Here is a 26970-nt window from a genome sequence, read left to right as displayed (position 1 = left end):
TTTTCCTTGCAATTGGTCTAGACAGAGGAAATGCAAGCTTACTCTGGCATTTACCTAAGCAGAAAGTAATTAAGGAGTCAAAAATTCTGCTTTCAATGACAAGGCTACAAGTGGGAGGATTATTGTTTTGTTTGCTGATATTTTCCTATTGTAAACAGAGATATTTCCTCAATATTCAAATAATTTACTCCTTTGCCCAATTACTTTTTTCAGTTTTAAAAACAGTTCCTACTGTATGTTATTAAGGACCTGGTAGAAGTGGATGCTTTAATACGCTTATTAATTTGCTCAAAAATGAGCTATGGTGCATTATGGGGATTTTCCCCCCTTGCAATGAAAGATTGTGTTCCCTGCTAATAGGTATCTGAGAAAATGAAAACCCAATTCTGTGACCAGTACTGAAGAGTGAAACTGGTAGTAGTTCCTCTAAAGAGTTAGACTGTGCTAGAAGGCAGACCTGGGGCCATCCTCTTTCTTTACCTACTTACCTCTCCAGATGATCTCATCTGGACCCAGGACTTTTAATACCATCTACCTTCTGTTCACTCCTTTGTCATCGGTCGGGGTCTAGGAAGGAAACTAGAGCCCATGCTGGGTAATGCAATAGAAGGAATTCAGTCCAGGGAATTAGTTATGAAGATGTTGGAAAAGCCACAAGGGCAAACTGGGGAAGGCAAGATAACCCAGAGAACAGCAATGGCAGGAAGCCACTACCCTCCCTAAGGCTGGGGAGACAAAGCAGGGAAGTAGGTTTCATGAGAGTTTAAGAACAGTGGGAGCTGGGAATTTGAAGGAGAGTTGGTCCAGTGGGAATTCAAACCACTGAACAGGTACATCAGTGCTAGAGATGCTGCCCAAAGTTGAGAGAGGGGAAAGTACTCCAGCTTTTCCCTTCCTCCTGACCTCTAGTCTTCTGCCAGTAACCTTCCGTTGGCCAAACTTTCTTAGAAGCCAGTTGGCGAGGAAGCTTGGGAAGCATCGTTTGCATGGGGCATCCCTTTCCCTGCCCTCCAACTTCCATACAGAGCAGAGCAGGGAAAAGGAAATGAGCATGTCGACAGACCGGGGATGGACACTATTCCTAAATCACTATCTCCAGCTACCTCTTCTGTGATTCTTACATTCAGTAAGTTGTTCATCTGACATCTGCACTTTAGTGTCTAATATTTCTAACTTAACGTGGCCCAAAAGGAACTCTTATCAGTCAACTCCCTGATATTCCCCTTCTCAGAAAGTGACTCACTCAGCTTAGCCAAAAACGTGGATGTCATCTTTGATCCCTTTCTTTCCTTACTGCCTACTCCTTACAACCTTTTAGCAAGACCTGTGGATTCTACCTCCCCAAACAATTCCTCTCCACTCTTCTCGATCTCCACCATTACCACCTTAGGCCAAGCCACCATCATTTCTCCTCTAGGTAACAATAATGATCCCCTAAGCGGCCATGCTACCCCCCCCCACTTGTCTCCTTATAATGCATTGTCCAGGGGTCAGGTCCTAAAGATCTTGAGGGCAGGTATAAGGAGTCAGGAGCCACTGAAGAGGAGTGACTTGAAATAATTTCTATCATAAAGAGATCAGCCTGGCTTCATCGTGGGAATAAAATGTAAGTGAACAAAAGTGGAGGAAGGAAGACCAGTAAGGAAGCAATTACGCTTCTCAGCTATTGTCATCCTTCCTTTTCTACCATGGGCAACCAAGGTCAAACACTGGCCTTGTCACAGTTCTTCCAACATGCCAAGCTCCTTCCCTGTTTAGGGTTTCCCACAGCCTGGAAGGCTTGTCTTGATTTTAGCACAACTGGCTCCACATCCTTCAGGCCTTACCCTCTCAGAGATCTTTCCTGACCAGGCTGTATGTAGTTAAGTGTAGCTGTTCCCAAGTGCGCCATCTCTCTCCCTACCAGCACAAGGAGGCTCGCACCTCTCTGCACACTGGAAGTCAGGTGTGGCCACGTGACTTGCTCTGGCAAATGAAGTGTGGGTGGAAAGTATGATATGTTACTACTGTGTAGAAGCCTTAGAGCCACTGTTTGCTTACCATGATTTTCCTTCTTTCACAGTGACCGGCAGTGTTCCAGGTAACAGGTACTCCACTGACCAGAGACTGGGGCTGAGGACGACAATTCTTCACAGCAGAACTCTGCCGACGGACACGTGGCATGAGTAAGACATAAATCCTTTGCTGGTGCGAGTTGCTGAGATTGTGAGGTTGTTACCGCAGCGTACCTAGCCTAGCTGGGCCCATAGTCCTTCAGTCCCTTACATCATCCCGCATGATATCCATCATGGAAATTCCTACCAACTGGCAATTCCTACTTGCTAGTTTTGTTTCAGAGTCTACGCACCCCTCTCCAAACCCCATGAGAGCAGGAGCTCTCTCTAGCTCATCACTATACCCCCAGCTTCTAGAAGAGTGCCCGGTGCATACTCAGTAGGCAAGTATCTGCTGATTAAACCTCCGATGCCTTGCACATACATTTGTTGCTTGAATGCTACTTTGCCAAGGCGACTAGAATAAATGAATCTTGTGCTCATACATCAGAAAGACCAAAGCTTATAGCTTCACTCCATTTGTGGGTTAGAATTATTGCTTGAGTCACATATACCCTTCCAGCTAATTCACAGGAAACCAAGTTGCTCCCAAAGCCACCGGGATTCCTTGGTCAGAAAAATCCTTGCCAGAAATCATATGCAACAGATAAACAAAAAGGAATGAAATCTTAGAATGATAAATCTAAGAGTGAATTTGCCCAAAATTAGGAGACAGAGTGGGACAAAATTCATTTTGATATTTTTACCTCTACGTAGCACAGTTTTTCATTCTTTTTAAAGCTTCCCATGCCAGGGCACCTGGGTGGCTCAGTCGGTTAAGTGTCTGCCTTTGGCTCAGGTCATGATCTCAGGGTCCTAGGTCAGGCTTCCTGCTCAGTGGGGAGTTTGCTTCTCCAACTGCCTTTACCTCTGGCTTGTGCTCTCTCTAATAAATAAAATCTTTAAAAAATAAAAAAATAAAGTTTTCCATGCCTGCTCAAGCAGATTTCCCAGAAATAGCCAAATCTCAACTTTCACTATTGTAATAAAATATCAGCACTGAAAATACCTTCGTGGTTACTCAATTCAGACTACATTTATTATCTGGCTTGGTTAATTTTAATTGAAAACTTCTTCAGGTCTCACTGATGTCTGCCAGAGGTTTATAACTTTAGAAATTCAAGTTAGAGATTATGTTGCTTGAAGTCATTGCCTTTTAAAACCAAATGTATTAAAATTTTTTTCTACCATCCATTACATAATTTTAATAAAGTTGTAAAGATGATTGTTGTCATAAAATTCACCCTGCAATATTTTTAGGTTTTATATTTTTGCTCCTCACTTAAAAACTTTCCCTAAGTTTTCAAAATCTCTAGGACACTGAAGAAGTAAGCTCCTAAAAACCATGAAGTTTTTACTGCCCCTGTTTTTGCAGGACCCAGCACCCTTTGCAGGACATTCAAGTTCCTTCGGGAAACCAGAGTAAGGTAATTATGTTCTACTTATTTAGCTTAGTCTCCTAGACCCTATACAAAGAGACTATACCTTCAGTAAGCAAGAATCTTTTGTCTACTTTGCAGAAAGGATTCTACTTTGCAGAAAGGACCATTTCACCAAACATTCGATCCGAAACTATCAACTTTTAATGTGAGTAAGATGGCAATTTCTGCTATCTTGTTCAACCTAAATTCAATTTTATTAACCAGGTCCTAATCCCGAAATTCAGGTACTATGCACCTGCAGCTAAAACTTAAAAACGCCACACCATGAGCTCATCCCACTTTCCCCATCCACTGAAAATGGGGCAGTTTGAATACTGCAAGTCTTTCAAACACAAAGCCATATTCACACAAAGGAAAGCATTTACATGTGGTTAAGGAAACAGTAAATTTTCACATTGGCTTTAATGTTTATATTTTACCAAAATTTTCCTGAACTCGGTAATCATTACTAATACTTCTTGTAGTACTAGTTACTGCATCTTAAAAACAAAAAACAAAAACTAAGCAGAAAACATACAGTTGAAGAAAACTGGATGTCAGTCTATACAATGATTTTTTTTTTTTACTTTCAGCATGACACTTTATTTTGGCACTTTAACAAATATTTTGCTTTACAGCAGTGACAAAATATTTGCCAGAAACTTTCTTTTCTTGGCATGGATATTCCAAGCAGTTAATTCTATGAACTTAATTTCACTATGCTTTCCACAGTTAGAGGTATACCCACTACATTCTTAACCTCTGTAATCGAGGGATATTGTGCAACTTTAGAAGGTGCTAGAACTTCCTTTTAATCACCCCAAAGTGGATTGACTCTAAGTGATGGGACAGGAATTTGAGAATTAAGGCCATTAAGAATTTAAGTAAACACTGTTCCGAGTGCTGCTTACATTTTTTTTTTAATGAGTTATGTGACAATTCCAGGGAACGTTCTCTAAATGAAGTATTCATACTTTATTAAAAGTACATTATGTATTGAAAGGGTTGCTGTTTTTGCGGTCTTCTTCCTACTTTGGTGGCTCACACATTAAAACAAAATTTATGGTGAAAACAGAAAAAGCAATGTTGTTAGAAGGAAATACCCAGGCAGGGTACCCTCAGACTTCCATCTCCTCCTCAGGCACTCCTGCTTTCCAGCAATTTCAATCCTCAGCAGTGGGGCCCTCCTTTTAGTGCACAGAGCCACCCTGCCCTGCTTTCCTTCCCTACAGTGTGAACTATGGCATTCCACCTATTGGTTCTTCAGTGAAGCTTCAGGAGAGATTTGGAGCAGAGTTTCCAAGGTACATCAGTCTTCATTCGGTCTACAGGACAAAACCTTAGATACTGACATCAGGAAAATCCCCTTCAGTTCTTTGGAATTTATCCTCCCAAGAGTTATTTGCAAAAGCAGGCATCCCTCTCAATGTTGCCATCAGCTAGCCTACAAAGGTTGCCAACTTCACAATTCCCTCCCTGGCAGTCTTCCAATGTCTACCCCCAAACACAGGCAGGAGGATACATTCAGATTTCCTCTGGCCAATTCAGAAGTGAGTCTGGTAATAAACAGCCTCATCGATGAGCTCTTTGGTTTTGATTTACAGACACTACGGAACACTCAGAAATCAAACCCACATCATCCTCAAGAGCAGATGGTCATTTGCAAAGGGGAGATGTACATTTGATCGAAAATGTACAAAATTTATAACAGTGACATTTTCAATATTAGGCCACATGATTTATTCAGTAGTTTTTATGTTCCCAAATTACAGTTGATGTCTATTGGTAAGACTACAAAAGTTACCATTAGAATTGTCTGTGCTTATAAAATACCAACTTTTTTTTTAAACTGTTATATATACTCATTAACATCAGTCTGCAACGAGTTACATAGAATCATAGGCACTTCAAAGGCTTAAAAAGACGTTTACAACTTAAATGCATTTTTAAGAACAAAAACTGATTTTTCCTTAAACCCCTACTCGTACCTTCAAATTGCAAGAAATTAACAAATACAGTGGCCAAAGGAATCTGCAGCAACTTCTCAAAATACTGTTAGCATCTTTGGGTTTGCTGAGGCTTGTCAGTAACTCACATCAAATCCTCCCAAAAGAAGATCTGATTAGATAGCTATGACTGAACAGTTTTGTGGTAATAATCCAATTTTACACATTAATTTGCTGTTGCAAATCTGCCTGAAGCTACAGGTGATGAAAAACAAAGCAAGTGTAAAATGGATAGTCTGACACTTAAAAATTTATACAAAGTGGAGGTTAAAGTTTACATATTTGAAAATCACATATACACTAAATTACCATTATCTGAATTATCCAAAGACAAATTGCACCGTAACAGCTACAAAAAGGCATAGAGTTTTGTTTTCAAGGGGACAAGAGGGACGAGCAGAGGAGAGGGAACAACAGATAAATTAACAAAGTAAGACCAACTTGGTAAGGTCAATCGGAGACATGCGGACACAAATTAAACAGCTTTCATCTCTGAACCATAGGATAAAAACAATCATTTTGTATTTGCGCATAAAAGTTTAAGCCGATTCCATGAACACAGAGGGTTTTCATAACATAATATTTTGCCACTGCTATTCACAGAACACTGCAGATGTTATTTTAATTTTATGTCGTTCTAAAGAAATACATGAAAAGTTTTAAATACAATGGGATTTTATCACTAAAGGGCCAGAATGGCTCTTCAATGAAAAAAAACAAAAAACAAAGATCTTCATTATTCTATGCAAAAGCTTTATTTTTAAAAGTTCAGTGATCTCATAAATAGAGACACTAAGTGGGAGTTTCATGCATAAAACTCCTTAGTAGGTGCCTTCTGATAAGCAGCACTGGATGGTTTGCGTTCTCCAAGGTCGTAACTTCCTTCATCCTTCTTTCTCATGCGATACACCAACAGCAGGATAAGGAAAATTGCAAAGAGAAAGCCGATAACTCCGCCAGCAATGACAGCTGAAACACGCCAAAAGGAAGATTACTTTCAGGAGAGATTCAAGGACTGCAGAAATTAACTTTGTCGAGCCCCATCTATTTACACCTTTATAAAAGGCTCCATTTGAAAAACCCCAAAACACTTAAAAACTGGATTCGATGAGGCAACCAGGTAATTACCCAAATCTGACATTCCCGAGGAAGGTACAGTACTTTCTTTGATTAGAATTAATAATATCAGTCAAAAGCCTCAATAAGAAAAATCTGGCTGGGGCCTCACCTAATTCCTTCCTTTAAAATTCTTTAGTTTTCTCACAACTCATAGTCTAATCTTCTAATTGCTTTTTCAGTGAAGGCACAAAACACGATAGAAGTGACAAGTTTTGTAAGGGTAAATATGAAAAAAAGCAAACAAATGTCTTTTCTAGTCTTGGCTTTGGGACTATCCTTTCAAGGACTAAGTGTTCTTAAATCGTACACATCTTCCCCTTTAAAATCAAATGGTGACTGCTTTCATCAGATAAGTTACAATGAGAGATAGCATCCTTAATGCCTTGGGCGTTATTTGCATCAACTGCCCTCCCCCCCATAAAGGACTTTTCCTTCTCAAGTTTATTTTGGTATCAGGATGACTTGGAGCTGGATGAATTGAGCTTCACATCCCACCACACCCCCCCCCACACCCAGTTGTTCTGGACCAACTCAGATCCTAACTTTCCTCTTCTTGTACCAAGTGGTAGGATGAGGGAGTGGAGAGAAAATAAAGAACATTTGCCTAACTCTTGTCTCTCACTCTGGAATGAGACAGGCTCTCATTCTTCCTGCTCTCGGCAGGAAGGTGACATTCAGCAAGCTTGGCCTGTATCTCTGAATATCACTTAGCCAAGCAAGGTCTATTTAAGGACCCTCCCAGCAGGCCCCCTCTGGGCTACTCACCTGCCAGAACTTCTGTTCGTTTAAACAGATTGTCTGAGTGCTTCTCAGTATACACATTTGTATCGTCTTCAGCTGGGTCCATTTTCCTTTCTGAGTCAGAGAGATGAACTTTTTCCTTATCAATTTCTTCAGGTGACTGATAAGGGAAAAGATTATAAAGATCTTTTTTAATGTGCTAGAAAGAAGAGAAAACAGAAGTATATTCCAAGGTTTATTGTTTTCCAACAATGAGTCTGGGAAATAATTGTGAAGTTTACACCAAGAGGCGAGTCCTAGGATGGAGCTACGTTGTCCATGCTTTTGTAGAATACCATCATAGGTAGAGGCAAGATGGCTGCTTAGTGAGTTCATGATAATCCAGATGACATGGTTAGGTTGTTTTAGTTGACACTTGATGAGCTCTGTTTTCTCACCGCTCCTCTGACTGCAGGCTCTAGCTCTTTCTGGCTGCACCAACCCAAGAACATGGTCCCAATTCTCCTTACTCCGTCAGCTCTTTGCTGCACGGGGCACTGTAATGGCAGCTTCCTTTCAGGCCTTCTCTGCAGGTGTTCTCCAAGGGCTCTTCCTGCTACCAACTCTGGGGAGTAGCCCTCCAGACTTAGTCAGCAATGCTCCCCTCTCCCTACTCACTCTTACAACTTCAACGAACCCTGAGCTAGAACTTCAGGGGTCTGGGCTCTCTAAGCAGCTCCTGTGTGACCCTGACCGAGTCATACCACTTTCCTGCACCTTGGTGTCTACCTCCGTTTAATGAAGGGCATTCTGAGGTTCTTGGGTTTTCCACAATTCTAAAGCACAAACCCAAGGCGGTAACTCTCAGAAGCTCATCTCCGGTGAGCATTAACCCCAACCACACATTATTATGACAAACCTCATGAATTCCCCTCAGATTTTTTGAGTCTCTATAATCATTCGTGAGACCTGACACAATTCCCTCTGACTTACCTTCTGATCTGCATTTCAGGGGTCCGTGGGTGTGGGGACAGGAGGTCTCCACAGAGCTGGGGCCACCATGCACTAATAGGGACAGTCCATCAGTGCACAAGCTTCCAGGTGCTCTGGATGGAACATTCATTCTTTACATTGAAACGCTTTCTTGTATAGAAGCAGGGGTTTGACTAAGAAGAATTATTTCTACAGTATGGAGCTAATCTGAAATACCTCAACCCTTGTATATATGTGCAAGATGAAATTACAAAAAGGCACCATAGATGATTAAATGAAGTCATTTAAGGATCTGTCACATCCACGTCTGGTTGTCTGGATGCCTTGGAAATGTATCGGAAGTAAAAGATTGTGAGCAATGCTCTGCTTCAACCAACAACTGTGTTCTTTTTATTTTTGTCACATAAATTTACAACAAACTAGATGGGATATCTGTGACAGGGACACTAATACCACTGAGAGACCCATTTGAAAGCAGTCTACATTAAAGATAGCCTAAAGGCAACGTTTAATTTAGTTGTACTACCATGTAACTATAAGATAGAAAATTAAATCACTTATTAATAATATTCACTATCAATATTATCATTATCAGTACCTAGAATAATGTTTGACACACGATGAGTAGCATTTAATAAACCTCTCATGAAGAGATGAATGAGGACTCCACTGAATACAAATGATACTAGGAATATATAAATATGTTAAAATGTTTGGGGATTCTTAATTTCTGAGCTCATCTGCCAAACATCTATCTTCTTTATCTAGATCTGACACAATCACTTCCTTGAAGCCAATTTTTTAAAAATTTAAATCAAGTTTCAATCCATTCCTGTCGACTGACCAGAACTCTACTCTCAAATTAGGTTTTGCTTAGGATACAACTCTTTACCATTGAAAGCCAAAATGGAGTTTCCTGCCTCCAGCTAGCGGGTCTTGATGGTCACCGACTTCGAGAGATTCAGTCACGACAAGCAGTCAAATAAAACTGTGGTAACGCGGGCGCCTGGGTGGCTCAGTTGGTTAAGCGACTGCCTTCGGCTCAGGTCATGGTCCTGGGGTCCCGGGATCGAGTCCCGCATCGGGCTCCCTGCTCGGCAGGGAGTCTGCTTCTCCCTCTGACCCTCCTCCCTCTCATGCTCTCTCTCATTCTCTCTCTCTCAAATAAATAAATAAAATCTTTAAAGAAAAAAAAAAACAAAACTGTGGTAACGCCAGATGCATCTTTCAACAGCCACACTGGGTAATTGGCACACACACTCTGAGGACCCTCTCCCCATCCTAACATCATGACGCACACCAGTTACTTCTCACTTCTCCCCTTCTCCCATCCTTCTTCCATTCATTCAACTTCATACGTTTATGGAGCAGCTACCATGCATGGAGCCCCCACATGCTAGGTACGTCTGCCTCAGGGTTCAGAGACCTTCTCCTTTTTTCCGATCACCTGGCCCGGGAAGTCAGTCTGCCACCCCAGTAACTGCCCCGTCTTAATCCTGCAGAGCGCACTCCAGGCTGGAGAGGATTGAACATGGCCCTTCCGCATCTCCAGAAATGTATCCAGCTCTGTCCTGCCTCTCCTTTCACATGCTCTGGGGGCACCTTGGGCTGGGAGGGAAAACAAATGCACTTTGACAAGGGGAGGAAAACAAAGCGTGGGAAGCCCCCATGTGTTCCTAGCTGCGGGGGGGCACCTCTTCCTCCAGGGAAGACCTGGCACTACGGACAGGAGGCGGCCTTCCGCATCCTGTCTCCTACAAAAGCTTGGCAGCATCTTACTTCTGACCAACAGATGGGTGAGCTCTCAAAGGGGACACCTGCGTTTCTAGGTTTTCGTAAGCAGCCTGCTACCCCGGGACCACGGACAACGTCTCCCAACTGCAGTTACACACGCTCATTTGGTGAATTGCCTTGGGCTCTACGGCTCTAACCAAATTCACTGGAGGCTTAGAGAATGCTTCCTGAGTCTCAGGTGCCATGCTATATGCACCCACATTTCTTCTTCTCAAGGACCCACGAGGAACGGCTCAGGGAAGCTAAGAAATTTGACCAGATGCAGGATTTAAAGCCTAGGCCTTCTTCAGACTTTTTTTTTTTTTAAGATTTTATTTATTTGGGATGGTGTGCGCAAGGGAGAGCGCATGGAGCAGGGGGAGGGGCAGAGGAAGAGGGACAAGCAGACTCCATGACGAGCATGGAGCCTGATGCGGGGCTCGATCCCAGGGAGAGATCATGACCTGAGCCAAAATCATTAGCCAGACACCTAACACACTGAGCCACCCAGGTGCCCCTTCTTCAGACTTTCATATGCATTTTCCAACTTAAATAGCTTACCCGGTAGCGAGTGGTCAACTAATTACAATATAATAATTATAAGGCCAAAACCACCAGTCTCATAGTTTTCACTAGCTAGTAGTTTTGCTGTGTTCTAAATCCAAAGACCTTATTTCTTAATAACTCAGCTCTCAAAAGGACTATATTGGGATGTAACCATGTGCATCATTATCACTGTAAGAGGTCAAAGTCTGTAGGCCACTGATGATAGGCCTGAGAAAACAGAAATAATGAGACAGGTACCTGGAGTGTTCTTATTCCATTACCTGTTCCAGCATGTGTAAAGTTCACAATGGTTTTAACTCAGAACAAATTCTTTATGAAATGAAAACAAATTTTCTTGGCTGAAGCCCAAATAAACAGAAAATGTCTTGCTTCTTAACTGGGCTGTGAGCTCCTGAGAGAAGGAGCATCCTATGAATGATATCCGTATAGAAGCTAGGTCTGGGTGATAAAAGTAGTAGGAAGAATGACCTACCGAGCTAGGAAGAGATGTGGAGGAACCTTACATGAATATCGCTCAGAGAAAAAAGCCAATCTCAAAAGGCTACATACTGTATGGTTCTAATTGTATGACATTCTGGAAAAGCCAAACTATGAGGACAGTAAAAAGATCAGTACTTGCTGGGGGTGGGGGGCGGGAGAGATGAGTAGGCAGCACACGGAGGGCTTTTAGCGCAGTGGAAATACTCTGTACTAGGCTACGATGGCAGATACATATCATCGTACATTTGTCAGAACCCACAGGATGTACAACACCATGAGTGAGCCCTAAGGGGAACTATGGACTCCGGGTAATAATAACATGTCAGCGTAGCCTCAATGGTTGTAACAAACGTACCACTCTGGTGCGGATGCTGACAGAGGGGAGGCTGTGCACGTGTGGGAGCAGGGGGCCTATGGGAGCTCTCTGGACTTCCCCCTCAGTTTTGCCATGAACCTAAAACTGCTCTGAAAAACAGTCTCTTTAACAATAAAAAAGTAGCAGGTGGGTAAATGTCAAAACGATCAAAAGAGTAAGGAATAGCCATTTACCGCAATATAATGAGAAGACCATGTGTCCTCACATCATTTCTGAAGGGGGCTTCTCAAAAGGAACAATCTGTGCAATTTTAAAAAGCATTTACGAGGACCCGCTAACGTAATGCAAAACAAACACACCTTCGTCTGAGCAGGTATCTTGTTCTGTGTCTTCAGTGTCGTGGTTTCCACTTTTGGAACAGCACTAGTGAACCCTATCTTTGGAAGTGGTCGGGATGTTGTCAGCTCTGGGCTCTCTATGTCCTCATCAGCTCCTGGGGAAAAAAAACAAGCGAAGGTGAGCTGAGCACAGGAATCCCAACACAGGTTTCTCTATGAGCAGAGGGCACTGTGCGGGGTGGACACTGACAAGGCCAGGGGCTTTCAAACTACCTGCTCCCCAAGAACCCCACACTAACCTTCCCACAGTTTTCACACAATGAGGGGATTTCAGAGTGGATCTGTGGGCAGCCTGGCATTTTCTGTAATATTATCCTCAATGCTCTCAAGGACCCTTTCTTTCACTTCCATGCTCAAATCTCTCCTGCTCACAAGATTTCTTCCTTTCCTATGCTGAAACATGCTACACTTCCCACTTTAAAACACGACACAAAGACAAGAAAGGCAGACTCTCCCACAGCAGACCCTTTCTTCTCTGAGGGGATCTGCTGCCCCCTCTCTCCTCTCTTTTATAGCCAGATTTTTCCAGTGGCCTGGTAGGTCCTCACCAGCAATCCACTCTGCTGGCCTCCCTCTCGTCAGATTTCCCCTGTCATCATGCTATCGGTGACGTTAGTTAATGAGGTCACCAATGTCCTCCACACTGCCATATCCAGAGGCATTTTCCTGAGTGGTCGTCATCTAATGGAACCTCCTCGCACCACCGGACACTGGTTAATGATCATCTCCTTCTTCATATACTATCTTTGGGCTTCTAACACTTTGACTTCCCAGTTTTCCCCCTCACCTCTTGGGCTACTTCTAAGTCTCCTTTGCAGGCTCATTCTCTTTCCACCTGGATGCAAAAATATCAGAGTTCCTTAAGGTTCTGCCCTAGGCTGCTTCTTACTCTACCTTTTCTCCCTCGCCTACACTCCTGGCTTCAATTACCGTCTAAATACAAATGAAACCTATATTTATATCATTAGCTTAACCACTCCTCTGAAATTGAGACCTACATATCCACTGGCTGGCTTGACATTCTCACTCAAAGGACTCAAAGGTACTATGCACCTCTCACATGTTCAAAACAGAGCTCACGATCTCCCTCCCCGTCCGCCTACAAACCTGGTTGTCGTCCTGTGTTACCTGGCAGTGAACAGAACCTTCCATTCCTATAAATCACAACCCTGACTTCTTCCTTACCCCCACCTTGAATCCATCACCTCAGTTCTGATTTTACTTTAATAGGTCTTCGCTCTAACACTTTTCCACAGTTCCAGGGCCACCAGCCTCATCCAGGCCACCGTAATCTGTCCACAAGCCACCGGACCTGCCTTCTTCCTGAGAGCCCCCTCTCAGTTCACTGCCCACAAACCGGCTGTGACCCCATCATCCTACTATTTAAAACCATTACAATGGTACCCCACTGCTCCTGAGATAAATAGAAAATGTCTCAGCCCAGCCTTGCATGGTCCAGCCCTGAACCACCGTTCCAGCTTCCTTGAGCATCATTTTCCCCTCTCATCTGTCCCCTGATGTCCTGCCAGAAGCCCTCACCTGGCTAATTCCTAATTCACCTCCAGACCTCAGCACAACGATTTGCAAATTGCACTCATCTCATCCTCCCTTCCATATTATGTCAGAGTCCTCTGTTAAATGGCTTTTTAGTACTACCTTTCTTAGCCTAAGTTACATTTACCACAGATTTGTAATCGTGTTTATTTGTAGGCTATTGACTGAAGTCCCCTCCCCACCCCCACCCCCGCCACACACGGGACTGGAAACTCCGTAAGGCTCCGGCCTCTCTGAGTGCCTAACAGACTCCCCAGCACATACAGGCTCTGATCCAGTGTTTGTTCAAAGAGTGACAAACCACCAACTGCCACCTGGGCACTATTTTGTTTTGTTTTTGCCTTTTGACCGGAATAGCATTTGAGAATTTCTGACATTCAAATACGACATTCTTTTTAAGGTGATCATTTGTCAAATGTGTAACAACTCAAACTCAAAACTCTGTACCTCAAACTAACCCGCTTCCTCAGACAGGGAACAAGTAATGAACACCTCCAAGTTCCTCACAGAAGCCCGGTCACGTAACAAGCAGTTCAGAAGAGGTAACGTGCTGGAGACAGGGCAAGAGCCCTTGTTTCTGTTTAATGTCACATTTAAAAATATTTTATTCTATCAGCTATCTCCTTTAACTTGAGCACATACACTCATCATACGGGGAAGAAATCGTAGGGTAAATCGTGAAATAAATACGGGATTTGGCATTAAAAATAAACCTAGTACTGCTTCTGGCATATTTAGCTGTGTGACCTTGGGCGAGGAATGCTTGAAACTTAGGGTCTTCACGTGTAAAACGGTGATATTAATTCTCCGAGGTCTGCATGTGATAGATATTAGAAAGCATGGCACACACAAAACAGTATATGTAAATATGTCACGAATAATGACGGCTCCAGAAACACACTGCTCTTTTATATCAGCCCACCTGATTTTCTATCAAAGTCTTACATATAATATGATTGATTTATTCCTACAATGAATCATTTCCTTACAAAAGATTTTTGCCAATGCCAAATGAAAATTTTCCATTAAGGGCTTTCAAGACCCCCTTCGTTCATACCAGTTACAAATATGAATCACCGAAGTAGGGGGATCTGTTGTGAGAAAGGGGAGATTTTTGTAAGGTCGAAAATTCCCTCAAGCTAGACTTCTTCCATCAGAGACAGGGGAGTGATCTGCCTCGGGTGGTTCTTCTACTGTATTTGTCATCATCTTTATTCAAATAGATGGTCCCCCCCTTGCCCAAACCAGAGACCTGGGAGCCCCCTGGATCACATCTCTGGCATCCCTGACTTGTGAGCTTCTCATTGTTTCCCCTGGCCTGAGACATCCCACCCCGGAGCCTTTTTCCACCTGGGAAACTGCTGCTCATACCATCTTGCTCGGGATCAACGTCATCCCTTCTCTCCACTACAAGACTATCTGCTTCCCAGTCTTCAAAACATCATGGCTTTGGTCTCCTCTACTGTTTTAGGTGTCCTTGTGAGTTTAAGAACAATTCCTTTATTGACAGCTTAGTTGGGCATTGGAAAATATGTGTGTTCCATCTACCACTTTTAACCAGAACTCTACGTTTCACTCTCAAATTTTTCTTGTACAGCACTTTACCATATTATGTCACTCATGACATGGTGGTACGATTATTTTTTCTCTTTTCTGCATTTCTCTGTCTCTTGGTTCTTCGAAGACAGGGACCAAGCCCTTCTCATCTCTCTGCCCTAAGAACATGGCGTGATGTGTGGCATTCAGTGAATGCCTGGAGTGTTCATATTCATTAATGTCCATTCTTGAGTCCACACAAACAGCATGGCCCCATCTCCTCACCTGGGAAGCATCCTCTAGGCCCCTGGCCGTTTTCCTCTGGTCCATTTGCTTTTCCACTAGGTAGCTAAGATAGGAGTGAGGACAGAGGGAACACTGGCCAAAACCCTGGGGAATCCCAGTTTCCAGCTGGGACCGGGCATCAGCTAGGCAGGGCACCCTAATCCTAGAGTGACATATTATGACACAGGAGGCAGGTCAACAAAGGAGCAAAAAGGAACACACTCTCAAGTCCGACTCCCCAGCCCTCGCCCCAGCTCTATTACTCTCCAACAGTATGGTCTGAGGCAAGTTACTCAATCTCTCCGTGCCTTGGACTTTCCCATGCGAAAATTGGAGATGGTAACAATCTGTCCTTATAGAGATGTTGGAGGTATAGAACAGTGCCTGCCACACTGTATGGGCTTTACGAATTCTAGTTACAGCTTCTACTACCTTTAAGCTGTAAATCGATATACCTTTAAGCAGTGCCAGGGGGTCTCCAAAGTCTAGAAGGATGCACTTCTTTGCAGCAATGCTCTGCCCAGGGCTGGAGCCAAGGCAAAAGCAATGTGGATCCACACTGAAAGCTTAGTTCTATCTATCTGATTAGTGTGCTCTGGATTTCAAATGACCCACTGCAAACTCCTTTCACCTGCATGGGTACAGAGAAGCAGGACTATGTACCTGCTTTCTTTATACTGAACTTCAGGATAATCTTGGCATAACTCAGGAAAATGACTTGGACAACGTCTACAGATCTAACGACTCTTGGATTCTAAGATCTATGAAATGGGAAGAAAAGGGGTCCATATTCATTATCTCTTGGGACATTGTGAAGATAGTTACAAAGCACTTTTGAGGTGCTAAGGGAAAAAAAAAGATATTAATAGTGTTGTGGGCTATGGAGAACAACTCTTTCCACACTCATTTGGCATGTGTGGTATATATCACTTCCCCAAGAATAACGAGGGCTATTTTTACATTCAAGTTGCACTGTAAGCTCATTGTTACTAGGTCAGCCACCATCGCTCTCGTCTTTCTCAGACTTGCTGTTTTCCAACTTAAAACACTTAAAACACTCACTCCTATACAGGTAGACCTCGACAATTGGTTTTGGTCTGTTCTGGGTCAGTCTGAAGCCTGGGCCAGTCTGATTTCAGACATCTGTGTTCAGCATAACTTTGACCATCTGTTGAATCTACAGTGAAAACTCCAAGCAAGAAAGGTCCTGGATAAGACTTTCCTAGCGTACTGCTGACCACAAATTCCTGACTTGATTATTCGCTGAGTATATGCACAAGTCCTTCTTCCTTTCCGGCTTCTTGGGGGGCCATTCCTGGTGAAACATTTTCCACATATGGTAGCTTGCAAAACTGCCAGAATCCTTTACTCCCCCCGCCTTGTATCCACGTCCTCTGTAATGTGACTGTGCACATCCTTTCATTCAGACTTGGAGGCTGGGCTGGCTAGGACTGGCTTTTGACTAGTCAAGTGTGGAAGGGATGCTGTGCCAACTCTCAGCCTAGCATGCAAGAGGCTCTGCACACTCCTACTTGCTCTCTTGGGATCTCTACATCCTCCTGTCAACAAATGGCTGGCCCACTGGAGAAGGAGAGGCTGTGTAGACCAGAGCCAAGTTTGCCCCAGAGCTGGGACAGAGCCCAACCAAAATCAACAAAGCTGCCCAGACTCTAGCTGACCAAGGACACACGAGGGGGTCCAGTTAGCCCAGCCTAAACTGCCATCCTGCAGAATAATGAGCTAATGAAGGACTGTTGATTTTAGCCCCTACGTTTTGGGCTGGTTTGTCATGGGGCAGCATTACTGAGATCATAGGTTACAGATATACTAGGGGAGTGAGGATATCACTGTACCATCATTTTGCTTGGCTGATACATTCTCCCTCCTACTCTTGAGTAGGAAGGCACAACTCTTTTTGCTTCCACCCATAATCTAGAACATAGGGTTGGTGGCTTCATCAGACTGGTGTCTGAGGGATTTCTTTCAGGGTGGCTTCCCACTTTTATCACTCTGAAAGCCTTCATAATAAAATTAAAACTAATGTTGAGCCAACACTGACTACTTGCCAAGCACCAAACTCTAAGAGCTATAGATGTGTTAACCCCTTGGAGCTTTACAACAACCTAGGTGATAGAGACTATTATTACTTTCCATTTTATGAAGGAAGAAACGGAGACTCAGCCAAGTCAAACACATTCCCAAGATCTCACAGCTTAGGTGGCGGAGAGCTAGAATGTGCATCCAGGCATTTTGACTCCAAAGGTGTGTCCTTAACCACTGTGCATCCTGCCTGTCTCCTTGAAATAAGCTCCAGTAGGGTGTGTGTGTGGGGTGTGTGTGTGTGTGTGTGTGTGCAAGCATGGAGAACAGAGGCGCTCACGGAGGTAGATGGCCTTACCCGAGCCTGAGGCAGAAGCATAGTCATCATCATCAATAGGATACACTCCCGAAGCTTCTTCAATGGAGCTATTGTCGAGGTACATGTCTTTATCAGACGTCAGCTCTGCTCTCTGAGAAAAGAACAAGAAAGGGTTCAGAATGGTGAGAGATTAAGAAACCTGCTCATTTAGCTTACTGTTCAGGTTTACCCCAAGGTGACTACTCCTCTTTCCTCCAGTCCTTTGAACCCACATTTCTGGCCCTCCCCTTCCTCAGGACATCCTGCTAATGTGGATTAAGTCACAGGCTGACCATAGGCAAACCCCCCGCCTCCCAAGGGAAGCCTCAGTAGCCTAATCCAAGAGAACGAAACAGCTCAGAGACCGAAGCACCTCTCAGGGGCTTATTTCATTATATTCCACTGAACCTGTCTGAGTTTCGGTGGTCTCAGTGCTAATTATAAGCCAGCTCAGGCATTTCCTCTGTCACAAAGTCATTGTGAGGCTCCCTTACTGGAGAACTACCAAACACTCAGATTATTTAAGACTTTCTTGGGGATGAATACAACGGTTTTACCACACTTAGGCCAAATCATCACCCAGGGAGCCATCAAGGCCCACCAAACGTCTGCAGGCCTGGCCACGCTCAGAGCTTTGTCACTGTGGCCGAGAGCTCCCCAGATGTCCGGGCAGCCCGGACCCGTGCAGACGCCAGGAAGGGAGGGCGCCCTGCAGGCAGCAGTCCCCAGGGGGCTCCTCTGACAAGAGCCAAAGCCCACCCCGAGCCCGCTTCTAGGGTTCACTGGCTTGGCAGAGCCATAATGACAAATACAGATAAAGCCACATGAGCACATTCTTTTTATATTACTGGCACTTGGAACCAGCAAATCACACACTTCACATGGAGAGGGATCATTCGCGAAGTACACCAGCTCCACAGCTTCTTTGCTCTTCAGTAAGCGTTTTTGTATTAAAATTCAACCTCATCCTGGCCATAAGAGTAACTCACATGAATTGGAGGCAGAGTAGATGCATCGTTTTTTTATAAAATGGTCTTAATAAATTGGTATTTTCCCACGAGTATCTCAGGAAAACCCAGAAACAAAAGCAGACGGTCAGATTAAAACAACGCTTGTGTTTGGAAATAGGCAACACTCATATTGTCCTATTTTTAAATATTAAATTGAATGTTTGCTCCTAAGAGGAATTATAAAAAATGTTTCCCTTACTACTCTGGCTCTCGTTAGATTTCCTCTTAAAATAAGACTCTGTGTTCCAGCGGTCGCCGTGACTGGAACCTTCCTAGGAGGACAGATGGGGTCCAGCCCTCCTAACAGCACTACTTTATTCTCTCGGGGTTTCAGCGGCTGCCTGGAGAAGCTGGAGCCTCGTAAACCTGAGCCCATGTTCTCCACCGGGCCTCAGCGCCCACCGACAGAAGAGTATGCGAACTCCTTTTTTTGTTGAGCTTGCCACACCAGCGCGTTGAGCACTGAAACCCTCGGGGCTGGTTTTCCAGTGGGCTGGCTGGCCGGCATCGAGTGACCACCCTGAGCCAAGAGCGTGGTGGCATTTTTCTGCTAGAATGGTCAGAGCTGACCTCTGCACTCGGAGGCCATCCTGCATCATCCTGGTTTCCAAGGCCGTAATTCCCAAAGCTTGTAAACCATGTCAGGATGGTCGCTCAGCTCTACCATCAACTTAACTGACCCCGAGCTGACTCTCTGCTGCTCTGAGAGCAAGGACTGTACCTCACATCTCTTTAATCCACCCCAGCTCCCCGCAATCACAGTAGGGGGTGCGTATATATAGTAGGTGCTCAGTAAATGCTGCTTGGGCTGTTGCGGCTCACGCTGTAAAGCAATTTTCCGTCCGGCTTATGTTAACCTCTGTCCTGTGACTGTCATCTGGAGCACCCCCTCATTCTTTCTCTCAAATCCTGCCTATGAAACAGGCTCTGACCACCCCAGTCCCTGGATGTAGTCGTACACTGCGATTTTGGATTTTATAGCCTACGAACAGTTTAAGCCCTAAACTCTTACTGTTATTTTTCATTGTTTCATGTGTACTTTCTTTTGCTCCTCCGCTGAGTACAACTTGCTGAAGGCAGCATGCTTCCTGCCTCTCTCAAAATGCATGCGTACTCAATAAATATTTGTCAACTGAGATTACCTAAAACAAATTGGCCTTTGACTCAGGTTTCAGAGTTAACACCTCTCACGGGACCTCCAGGATTCCTACAGTTAAAATCTCTCCATTCTAAGCCTGGGAGATTGTCTGCCCCAGACCTCCCATGCGCGTTGCATCACATCTCCTTAAGTAACCTAGAGTCCGAAACCTAAGTCAAAGTATCTTGTAACATATTAGAAACCTATTTGTCTTTTCTTAATATTGATTCCATTTTCCTCTTGGCTCTGTCCAAGAAGTTGGAGGTGGCATGGTAACCCGAAGATATTTAATTCCTACGGGTAACTGAATTTCTGTTCATTAGGTGAGCCAGTTGTCATCTGTCACAACAGACAGGCAGAGGGGCCAAAAAACATCTCCCAGGGAATTCTGGCCACCTCACAGTTCAGCCACACTGGGTCGCCTGACAGGCAACTGACTTCCCCACGACAACCCTCCGAGGAAGCTGTCCTGCCTGAGCTGCTACAGGACTTGGGGTAGAAGCGTGGGCGCGTCTGGAGAAGCTGGTTTGCCCTCGGCCCCTTGGGGTCTACAGGGCTCCAGTATGGTTGTGGGGCGGACGAGATGTTTCACAGGCTGGAGGACCACTAGGTATTCGGCTCCTCCATCCTCCAGTGTTGTGCAAATGACTGTGACATCAAACCCACAGTCATCTCCTGCTCTGATGTCAGGGGCACCAAGCACAGAGGAGGAATTACCAAAATCGTTCCACAGAGTCCAATTTAATAACAAGCAGGGCCCTTTTCACTCTGTAGCAGATAATGCTCAAAGAATAACTCCACTGTCTTTCCTTTAAACAACAACAACAACAACAACAACAACAAAAACCTTTCCAAACATGACAAGTGCCTTTTGTGGAGACTCCGCACTCCAGGCTGAGAGAATTTCTGCACTCAACATATGCCTGGAGAGCGAAATGGAGTTGCACAAACACTCCCCTGGGGCAAGATGTGCATCTCTCGAAAGCCATGGAAAGGGGTGACTCAAGACGACTGCTTACTGCTTTTACACCTAGCCACATGTGGGCTGCCTCGCTAAGCAGAGAACGCCGGGACTCACCCTGAGCCCCCTCCTGCTCAGTGAGGCAGAGCCACTGGACTAAGGGAACGGTGGCAGGGCCCAGCAGCACGGAGCGGCAGGCCGACCGGGGCATTTCACAACGAGGTGGTTTAGTGTGGGGCTGACCACTTCTGTGAGGCTGTGCCAATCCTGTTAGCTAACAGGGCTCAGAGTACGAGCTGGAAGAAAAATAGAGTTGGTCTTTCAGACCTTTTCCCCCTTGGCTGATGCAAGACGTGAACACCGGAGAGCAAACGGAAGCTGTGGAAAGCCACTAGGTACGGTGAGGAGGAAAAGCTACTGCAAACCACAGAGGCTGGTGCTTGACGCCACCTCTGGCCGCGGAACCTGCAACCTTTTCCTTGCAGGCAGTTCCTCCCAGAGAACGCACCACTGACTCAGTTTTGTATCCCCACAATGCCCAAAGGCAGGCAAGATACATACCTGCTTCTACCCTAACTCCCTCCCTCCTTCTCCAGCCCCCGAGCTGCGGCAACCTCATCATACTGGGCCTGGGCCACTAACTACTAAGGCCTCCTTATTTGGCCACTGGCTAAGTCTTTGTGTTTGACTACACTCTGCGGAGGGACCATCCTTAAATGTCACCGTATCACTCCCAGCTAAAAACCTTTTATTGGTTCTCTGTCACCTACAGGATGATATAAAAACTCCTTAGCTTGGAAAGAAGTGCTTTCACCATATGGTCTCACCAGCACTTCCGGTGTCGGCTGCCGCGCCTTCCTCTACCCAACCCCGGGCTCCCCGACAAACTCAAGAGACCTGGTCACACTGATTTCCTTTATGTAAGACTGCTACGAAGAAATAAACTCCTTTAAGGATGGAAAATTGAGGAGAGCCATGGTGATCTAGGCCTTACATGCTTGAGGATGATGAAAACCAGTATTCTGAAAGAATGATTTAGCCCAAACTCATATGGTATCTGTAATATAAATGAACAGAGAAATGTTAATTTGACGCATAAAAGACCAGTGCCCCGATCTTGGTTTTAGTAATATCACCAACCTGTCTATTTGTGAGACAGCAACTGAACAAATCTACGTATTGGACTTTCTCACGTAGATAAAGCCTACCTTGAACAAATATTATGTTTCAAACTGCCAGTGTGGAAATCAGTTATTTAGAAATCTGAGGTCTTCCTTGAAAGATACACTGCCTTATCTACTAGATGAATGTCCTCTAACTCTCTTAAACTAGCACAAGCGATAAACAGTGGTCAAGATAATTAAAGCTCAAAGCAGTAAGTGTTAAATTCACTTTACGGTTGCAACTCAGGTTAATAACAAAGTCAGAAAGTAGAAAATCTAACTATTTATGGACACCAGACATACCTGCAACTGATCTTCAGAAAATTAGCCTTTGGATATAAAAATAAAATATTCATGTGGCCTAATATTACATTCTGTATCACATCACAGAAAACAAACACCTAGATGATGTTCTTAGTTTTAGGATAAAGGCACATCTAGTCCTGATTTGGACTCAAATGTCTATTAATTTTTATGGTGATTACAAAGTGCCAGACTGGTTGTAACTTTAGCTTATCTTTCCAGAGGTGACTTAATTAACTCTTTTGTTACTAGCTGACATACACTGTAAATGAATAATAATAACCTAAAATTTTCTCCCATACCGTCATTCAGAGATGATACATGTGTCCTTCAGATGAACTTGACAATTCTGGCTTAGGTAAAGCCCAAAGGAACATTAATCTTAGAGCTTGGCTGGACATTATAGGCATCAAGATCACCTATTTATTTCAAAAGTGAAGAAACAGAGCAAAGTAGCTTTAAAATCATCCAGTCTAGTTGGTGCTCAAACCTGAGCCCAAGACTCTAGACACTTAATTCTGGGCTCTTTCTGTTACAATGTAATTCCCCAGAACATGAAGATATCAGAGCCATTCAGCCTGGGATTCAGAAGGATTAGCTGTAGCTAACTGTTAAGTGTTTATTATGTGCCAGGCATTTTGTGCTAAGTGTTTTGTAAGCACTGGCACATTTAATCATCTCAACAATCTCCACTGCAGACCAAGGAACTGAGGCTTGCCCAAAAAACATACAGCTCAGAAGTAGAGAGCAGATTCATATCCAAGTCTGAACTTCAAAATGTATGCTCGTTGAGAGTGCTGGCCATGCTGAGCCTACCTCCCTGCCTGCTTTTCCTGTGATTCACATGTAATCATCATAAAGGTCCTGAGAAGAACTGCAGTAGAGTCACGTTGACCTGCCCGAGCCAGCACTTATACACTTTGGCCATGGAAATTCTCCCTCCAGGATATCTACTTAACATCTTTCAGAACTAGCATTCTTGGCATCCTAGATAGGAAAAAAAATTCTATGTTAAGAGTTAAGAGTTCTAGGGCGCCTGGGTGGCTCAGTTGGTTAAGCGACTGCCAACATGGAGTCCCAGGATCAAGTCCCGCATCGGGCTCCCTGCTCAGCGGGGGGTCTGCTTCTCCCTCTGCTCTCTTCCCTCTCGTGCTCTCTGTCTCTCATTCTCTCTCTCTCAAATAAATAAATAAAATCTTAAAAAAAAAAAAAAGAGTTAAGAGTTCTAGCTTCACAGTTCCTTCTCTGCCTAATGTCCTGTAAGCTCCCCCTATGAAGGATGCCTGGAGTCATGACCATCATTTGCCATTCATTCATTTCAGGAATACCTTCCTCTCTATCAAGTATCCCATCCAAACCAAAGAGGTAATAGAAGAAAAGAGCCCTATGTTTATTGTTGGAAAAAGATACTATTGTCCTTGAATAGGTGACATTTGCCTGTTTCGTAAGCTTATAAGCAAATACTGTTGGATTTACAAGCACTTATTTTAAGGGTTTGTTCACAGCCAACTAACTACCTGGTACCTAATCCTGTTCTAGGCTTACTCTAACATCCGGTATAAAATACATACAAAAGCCAAGGTCAAAGGTGAGGTCACACATGAAAGAAAATTTATAAATTCTTTACTTAAGAAAGCTAAAGTGTTTTACTTTTTTTTTTTTTTTTAAGATTTATTTGCGTATTTGAGAGAGAGAATTTGTGCGCACAAGTAGGGGGAGGGGGAGAGAGGGAGAGGGAGACAATGAGACTCCCCGCTGAGCAGGGAGCCCAATGTGGGGCTGGTTCTCAGGACCCTGAGATCATAACCTGATCTGAAATCAAGAGTAGGACGCTTAACCAATTGAGCCACCCAGGGGCCCCTAAAGCATTTTAAGAAACACTTTAGGGTACCTTCCATAAAGTGGGGAATGGATTTATAGGCATACCTCAAAAATGGCAGGTTTGGTTTAAGTTGCAATAGCATTATGTCCAAAAAACCAATCTACGTAACTTAATTATAAAATATTGCTAAAAAAAATGCTAACCATCATCCAAGCTTTCAGTAAGTTGTAATCACTGATCACTGTAACAAGTATAATAATGAAAAGCATGAAATACTGCAAGAATTACCAAAATGCGACAGGGACACAAAGTGAACAAATGCTGTAGGAAAAATGGTGCTGGCAGACTTGCCTGATGCAAACTTTCAATTTGTAAAAAATAATTTGAAAATTGTTTCAAACCTTCAATTTGTAAAAAACAAACAAAAACCAAAATACAATACCCGCAAAAAAGCACAATGAAACAAGGTATGCCTCTAAATTATTTATTTGCACATATTAGGAAAAATAAATCCAAATTCTGAAAAAAATCGTTAGGCTTCATGAAGGAAGAATCGCATGTAGGTATAAAGTGTGAAGGAAAAGGAGGACTAGTCAGGCCTGCTCATAAAAATGGCAAATTAAAAAAAAAATTTTTTTTTTAATGTAAAATCACAGGCAACTATATAGAGAAATCCAACTGGTTCCACGAACCTTTTGCCACAAACTGAGGCCTGGCAGATGACGGAATTCCTACAGTTCTTCAAGTCTGAACCACTCATTTGGAATTACCACCAAGGTGGAGTTTTCCTGTTGGATACAGAGGGGGAATCTTATCTCACCACTCAGAATGCACATTCCTTGAAGAGGTCCAAGAATCAGGGCAGGGCTGATGATTTCCGCATCTTCTATCAGACCTAGCATCGTGCTCTACGAACCAACACAGGATAAAGGCTCAACAAAGAGTAGAAGAGGTCACAATTCCCCAAAAGGCTGAACCCAAGCTTAAAGCCATTTGGGGAAAGGAAAGAACCATCCTTTCTAACGAAGTTACCTGGTTACCTCACATCTGGGAAAACTAGATCAATGTTCTCTTACCTGGTCTCTTTAAAATGAGCAATCTGCAATTCAGCCTTCTACTGTGAGGAGAAGCTATAAAGGTAAGTGTTGACCTTAGAAGAAAGTGCCAACTCACTGAGGATGCCTCCAATGAGCCAGAGACAGTGTTAGTCTTTGGAGAACATTTCAATGGCTGAAGAGCATTTAAAAAGTAACACTGAGATAGTGTACTTAATGGTAGACATTTTCCTCTTTGTTAAAATAAAAAAAAAGAACTGAAAGTGGTTCAAAAGCAGTTTGATTTCCTAGCTTTTGAATTTTGAAACATTTGAATTACAAAATTCAATCAACATGTCTTTTAATAAAACTCTTCCTGAAATTGGTTTATTGCTAATACTAAACAAAAACCAGTCTTCCTCTCAGGCAACAAGGAAGTCAAGTCAGGGGAGGGCAGGCGGAAGCAGGACACACTGATTCTTTTTTTTTTAAGGTTTTATTTTAATTCACACACCAACAATTCTTACTTCTGTTTGTGGTAAAGGGTTCAGATTCCTAATCCGGAGAGAGAAGCGAAGAACCTTTGTCCTGAATTAAATTCGCTGGCAACAAAAATACGGCCCCGCGAAGCGATGTATATTAAAGCACTGCCTGGGACCTCTGAGTGGGATCATGCTGAATATGCATGACACACAAAAGGAAAATGTTCATTACTTACAGATGTGCTCCAAGTTGTGCTTTCTTCCTTTTTTGGAATATCAAACAGAGGAAAGCAAGAGGTTTGTAGCCATGTTATTATAAGCATTGCCGCCTCTCCCACTCCCAAACTAGAATATTCCAGTATTTATTTTGTTATCCATATGACCACAGTTTAGACTAGAGTAAAAATAGAAGCCGTGTGAGCCTAACCTGAAAAGTCCCAAGTGCTGGAGAGGGTCAGTATTAATATATTCTAACTGAAATAACGAGATTCTGTTTCCTGGTGGAGTTTGGCAGGAGCAGGGGGAAAAAGAGATTTGGAATTTATTTCTTATTCAGAAGTGTTTTGTAAAAACTACCATAACGGGACAGACTCCAAGTCAAGCACAAGAAGGCAACAGGCTCTGGTTTAGATTTAATAATTCACTCTGAAGGTTTTCAACTGTGACAACTTTAGGCCCCACAGCACAAACACATATATTCTCCGCCCTATAGGGGGGCCCACAGAATGCCACGGGAAGCCTATGGGACAGGCAAATGGGAAAGACCTTAGGTCCAAAGGGCAGACCACACCCTCCCAGGCTCCAGCTGATGATGCCAGAGAAGGGACCTGCGGGCTGAGGCCAGCAGCAGCTGATGGATGCAATTTCCAGCTGAGACCGTACTTCAGAGGTCTAACCTAGCACTGAGTTTGAATGTTAATAGGAATATGGGACACTTTACTACTGGTCTGTGAAGAGACACTTTGACTATTTAAAAGAATACCAACTAACAGAAATTGGCACAGGCCCTTGGGGAAGCACACTGCTAAGGTGTTTTAAGAAGATAGGAAATCTTTTATACCATCTGACCAGATATTTCTACTCTCAGGAATTATCCTAACGAAAAATTATAAAAGGAAGAAGAGTTAGGGCGTTTACTACCACACTAAAGCAAAATCACCAAGACAACCTATATGCCCACTATGGGGGGAGGGGTAGCTCTGTAAATTATGTGTGATGTGTTAGCTTTCTCAACATAGCTGTTAAAAATCATATACCACAGAGCAACAAAGAAAAGTGTTTAGACAACACATGAAATTTAAAAACATATACTATTTTAATTTTTCCTAGTATTACAATTCTATTAAAATTTCCTATCATTTGGCCAAACACAGATAGGGGAATGGAAAACGAATGGAG

General features: G+C 43.5%; 1 protein-coding gene and 1 long non-coding RNA gene across 2 annotated transcripts in view; one reads left to right on the top strand and one right to left on the bottom strand.

Moving 5' to 3' along the window:
- The window catches only part of LOC115937159 (uncharacterized), a 36298-nt gene extending 32393 nt beyond the window's left edge, over positions 1-3905 (top strand). The window contains exons 2-4 of the long non-coding RNA XR_014144305.1: positions 2063-2165; positions 3469-3520; positions 3614-3905. This is a non-coding gene — a long non-coding RNA (uncharacterized LOC115937159). The remainder of the gene's footprint in view (positions 1-2062; positions 2166-3468; positions 3521-3613) is intronic.
- Positions 3906-5230: 1325 nt separating this feature from the next.
- The window catches only part of SDC2 (syndecan 2), a 96885-nt gene continuing 75145 nt past the window's right edge, over positions 5231-26970 (bottom strand). The window contains exons 2-5 of the mRNA XM_081816304.1: positions 17660-17771; positions 11848-11981; positions 7405-7540; positions 5231-6489 (exon numbers count right to left, since the gene is read on the bottom strand). Of these exons, the coding sequence (XP_081672430.1) occupies positions 6326-6489; positions 7405-7540; positions 11848-11981; positions 17660-17771 (546 nt within the window). The 3' untranslated portion in view covers positions 5231-6325. The remainder of the gene's footprint in view (positions 6490-7404; positions 7541-11847; positions 11982-17659; positions 17772-26970) is intronic.

This window comes from Leptonychotes weddellii, chromosome 4 (genome assembly GCF_054177405.1).
Source record: "Leptonychotes weddellii isolate Sample4059 chromosome 4, ASM5417740v2, whole genome shotgun sequence".
Lineage (NCBI taxonomy): Eukaryota > Metazoa > Chordata > Mammalia > Carnivora > Phocidae > Leptonychotes > Leptonychotes weddellii.
Note: the sequence above shows the minus strand (reverse complement) of the source record. Positions and strands in the feature narration are given on the sequence as shown.